This window comes from Melanostigma gelatinosum, assembly GCF_949748355.1.
Source record: "Melanostigma gelatinosum genome assembly, chromosome: 22".
NCBI classification, from domain to species: Eukaryota; Metazoa; Chordata; class Actinopteri; order Perciformes; family Zoarcidae; genus Melanostigma; species Melanostigma gelatinosum.
The window spans coordinates 2,178,125-2,183,124 of record NC_136655.1 but is presented as its reverse complement, the minus strand read 5'-3'; the positions used below and the strand labels follow the sequence as shown (position 1 = coordinate 2,183,124).

The 5,000-nt window shown below is 41.8% G+C and overlaps 1 protein-coding gene across 1 annotated transcript in view; it reads right to left on the bottom strand.

Annotated features, from left to right (window-relative positions):
• The window catches only part of abcc9 (ATP-binding cassette, sub-family C (CFTR/MRP), member 9), a 31,610-nt gene that overhangs the window by 15,942 nt on the left and 10,668 nt on the right, over positions 1-5,000 (bottom strand). The window contains 5 exon segments of the mRNA XM_079294846.1: positions 1-61; positions 509-593; positions 732-833; positions 3,107-3,145; positions 4,058-4,163. The exon segment at positions 1-61 is cut by the window's left edge and continues 20 nt beyond it. Coding sequence (XP_079150972.1) covers positions 1-61; positions 509-593; positions 732-833; positions 3,107-3,145; positions 4,058-4,163 — 393 coding nt within the window.

The window sequence follows — 5,000 nt, the reverse complement described above, 5'->3', positions numbered from 1 at the left end:
TCTGGTAGAGAGCTCTGGCCACACAGATCCTCTGTCTCTGACCTCCACTCAGGTTGATGCCCTGAATCACAGAAGCACAAGAATAAAATGTCGGCAAAGCACCAAAACTATGGCCGTGCCGAATAGTTCTTACCTTCATTCACAACGCTGAACATTGTTTTTAAACCGCTGTAACTCTACACAGTTGCAGATAAAGATTAGAATTAGATTCCAGCCGTGGCTGTGAGGATTCAAACATTTCCAATAAAAGGAACGCCGGCGACGGAGCGAATAAACGACACAAAAATGCAAAACACTTGCCGGCAAATATGATATGTCTCAGGCTTTTATTGTGAAAGGGGAGAACGGTCGGAGTGGATCCGGTCTGCGCTGCTTTTGTCAAGGTTGGAAAGAGTCATACAATTATCTCTAAAAAGACGAACTCATTTAACATGATCACGTGATTGGAAGCTTCATTCAAACACCTCAGCAGGAGCTTTGAATGTAAAGCATGAAAACGTGTCCGTACCCTCTCTCCAATCTCCGTCTGGTCTCCAAAGGGCAGCAGGTCGATGTCCGGCTGCAGAGAGCAGGCGTCTATCACGGCCTTGTACCTGAACAACACAGCATCGTGACAGAGGACAACACATCTGGATGTCTTCCTGCAGCATCACCGGAGTTTAAAGCTTTTCTAAATAACACAAACTCACTCCTGTAATTGGCAGTAATTGTGTGTTGTTGTTGTTTTTTACCTCTGTTTATTGAAAGGACTTCCAAAGGTGATGTTTTCCTCCACTGTCGCGTTGAGCAGCCAGGACTTCTGGGTAGCGTAGGCCACCGAGTATCTGTTCTTGCTGCGTGCATCATGGGAAACAGAGGCAAACAGAGGAATTAGTATTACAAGTCCTGTCTTCATAAAGCTGCAGAGAGCAGGAGTACTGGTCCATTGGCTGCACTGAGACGCCATCATGCTGATGTGACAAGGTGTTCAACACAAATACATAACAAGGACGTGTTGTTGGTCTGTCAGATAAGGAATCTATAGATGAGACTGAGATATGAAGCTGCTGTCTGAAGATAGTACAACAGTACATTAAGTGCAGATCTGAATCATAATAGTCTCTCCACCATCACATGACTGTTGCTCTACCTGCACTCTTTATTGTTATTCACTTTTGTGTGCTGTAGCTGTTTATTGGTGTCAACATCTATTTCCTCTTTCAGTATTTCTACCCATCACCTGCATCCTGAAACATGACAAGAGTCACACGATGCCGAGAGGCTCCGACTTCCGTCCGATGCATAAAAACTATTGATGAGGAAAGCTGTTGTCAGATCAGTACTCCTGTTCTGACCGGCTTTATAAATGAGATTAAAAAAAAGGGAGGACGAGAGCGAGGATCATATCAAACTCCACCACAACACGAGGAATACTTCAGTCAGAAGTGAAGGATAAAAATGGATCGGGTTAATGATGAGCTGCAAAATCAACAACAACACGAGCAAAACATGAACACAAAACACCAACAAGAAGAAACAACAACAACTGCAGCGCTCTGCTGGGAGTCGGATGTGAGGAGAACCTGCTGAGACTCTCAGCTGCTCTTTAGATCTTAAACTGTTCGAACGTGTAAAATAAGACTGTTGTTATTTTATATCCTGTTAGAACCTTTATTTCCCTTTAATCCAGAATGAATAGTTTTATCCTTTATCACTTCAATAAGAAACAGGAACTGTAAAACCACGAATTTACATTAAAATGAGTAAATGCATAAACTCTCTTTCACAGTGTAATATGTGTTATTATATAGAAATACCTGCATGTATCATGCATGTTTGAGGTATATATATATATGTATATATATATATATGTATATCTATCGGTGTGGATAAATAACACATCTTTATGAGCAGAGCGTGTTTGTTTGACTCCCAGCAGGAGGAAGTTACAACAATGAAGGAAAGATGAAGACCTGCAGCGGTAAAAACATGTTGGCTTCTTTATGATTTAGCCACAATATTAATAATAATAAATGATAATTTTCCTTTTATTTTGGAGGGGTTGCATGGCCTTCCTGTTTTCTTTTCCAAGATTGCCCGACACATTTTGGAGTTCGTCATCTCTTTTCCTGACTTACAGAGGAGTTGAACTTTCCAGCTTCATACATTCTGTATAACAACTAAAACATCTTTATTCTGTTTATTATTTTACTTCCCTCTTATTTTGAAATGTATATTACTTTAATCGTTACATTTTTGTTTTGTAAAGCATTTTGAGCTGCATTTTGTGCATGAAATAGGTGCTATATGAATAGTTTATTGTATTGCATATTCATTATTAATATTATTATACTTTTTATAATAAGCATAATATTAGAAAAGGTAAAAAATAAAATACTATGTACCCTGGGAAAACCCAGAAAACTACAAAAACGACTTAACTGTAGTATATACGACTGTAAGAGTGCTAATGTAGTCTGTATGTGTGTCCATGAACAACACAGCCTGAAATACTGCAAGACAGAACTTTGAGTGCAGAACTTTCTTCTGACGAAACACGGAGAGAGACACGGGAAACATGGAAAGAGAGGACAGAGGGAGGAAGACAGATGTCCCAAAACACCAGATAATGAAGATGTGTCTCCCTGCCAGCTGTTAATCAAATGAACCCTCCCACCCGGAAAAGAGGAGCCGAGTAAGTGATGCGGTCACTGTCTGTCTGTGGTAATCAGGTTTAGTGGCTTCTTCGACATCGTCTCATATTTCATGAGCACGAGGGTTAAAAGGATGAATACGTTCAGTCGGCCTTTACAGAGTCTTGAGGTGTTTAGATTGTTAACAGAAATGGAAACATGAATGCTGTGCAGCTCTTGCGGTGAAGCTCTGGGTGTATTCCTGACTATTAAAGTGCGCTGGGCCTGTGTCCACACGCCGCCTTTCTTCTGACTCTTTCCATCAGTTCTGGGTTATTATGCTGCACTTCCCTACTGGCAATACAAGCGCATTAAGCTACTCAAACGTGACGTAAGGCCCTGTTAATGAGACAAATGGATGCAGAGCAAATATGAATGTTTACAGTCGGCGTAAATGATTATGTTTCAGGAAGAAGGAACCAGAGAGAAAGTACCTGATGTTCCCCTCGTGGACCGGCTCATAATCAGGCAGCCTGATATGGCAAGAAGGCAGGAGGTAAAGAGAAAGAAACCACACACACACACACACACACACACACACACACACACGTGTGCAGTCACATAAACAGAGGCACAGATGTGCAAACACACACACTGCAAAGGTTAGTGTGCAGCGCTGGAATGTAAACTACAGACAAAGCAGAGACGTCTGATCGACTCACAGGAAGTCTGAATGTCGGCTACGGAAGTCCCGTGAAGACTTAAAAACAGGATTTTAAGTATCTGTTGTTGTAATACTCATTCCGGCCACAAGGAGCTGAAGCGCACCACCAACACCTACGTCTTAATTAGGACTTAAAACATCATACATACATCTTGAGAACACTCCAATCTAAAATAAATAAATGAATTAGTAAGTTGTTATGTTGAATAATTCCCTCGATTCTATAGATATAAACCTGTAGATTCCTTGGTGGGAAGATTTGAAACAAAGAAAAATAACAGATTCGATCAAGAGAAAGATATAATAAGTTCACCAGAAACACAACAAGCTGAACAGGAAAATGAATGAGTTCATGGCTCTGTTGAGGAACAACTAGAATTCCCGCCTCGTGGTTTGTGCCGTTGTTGTGACTTCTGTGTTTTAAAGGGTTCGTTTCCCCAAAGTCACACAATAACACAACATAACCAGCGGATGGAGGCAGCGGTAGACCAGCAACTAACGTGTTCTGAGAGGTGCCATGAGCAAAGATAACTAAACATCTGAACTATCCCGTTAAAGACACGCGTTGCTGTTGTATTATCCTCGAATCGTGTCGGGCAAACACACAATCAAAGGTCATAAATCGACCATTCCCACCGCTGCTTTGGGTCTTTCGTAATGTCAGAGCAGATTGTTGCACATGAAATACTTTGCTCCACAAAGTGTTGTCGTGGTGTCTTACTTGCTCCAGAAGACTCTTCCGTCGATGTTCTGCATCTCGCCCAGCATGGCCAGCAGCAGGGAGGATTTCCCACAACCCACCTGGCCCACGATCATCGTCAGCTGACCTGAACAGAGAGAAGAGGTTGAGAACGATGGCGGCGTCTTTATAAAATATATATCGCGGAGTTTGACAACTTCCTGGTTTGGGTCCCCCTGATATCTAATCCTTATCCAGAAGATTCACACTTGACTTGTTATCTGTAATCTATTTTGATTCTAAAACTTGTTGCACACATGCTTGTGAAAACACAATGCATGATAATGTCGTACTGAAATGAATATGATAACTTGATAAATGCACATTGGGGTCGTGAGAATTTTCTTTTTTATCTAAACGCGGGGTCACGGGTCAGAAAAGGTTGAGTCACCTTGACACAGACACACAACACAACGCTGACTCAGCGTTCTGGTAAAACACGAAGGTTTGAGGTGGAAAAAAGTCCGTCGTTCCACTTCACACACAAGATAAGCACAAACAGATTCCTGATGTTGGTTCTCAAAAAAAAAAAAAACACGCTCATACAAATCCTTGAAATTCAATCCCTCGAATGACTTCACTCATTCCTGTTTCCCCTAAATTGAACCATCAGCACCGCAGCTCGAACACAAGGACTCTAAAATAGTCCCTTGAAGATCAGAAACAAACAAACGACTCTCACTTTAAGTAACACCAGAACTTTACAGAACAAATCCTGTTTGTCTGAGTGGAAGCATGACTGTGATAGTTCACTCTGTCATTCACTCCCCAGGGGATGATGAAAGTGTGTGTGTGTGTGATATACTACACGGACCATCTGTTGGCATTCGCTTCAACGTGACCCGGCCTCCATGACCTGGTATTTCAGTGACACGCTGTGACTCTCTCTCAGCAGGTCTGCACGGCTCGTTCACATTCTGAGAGC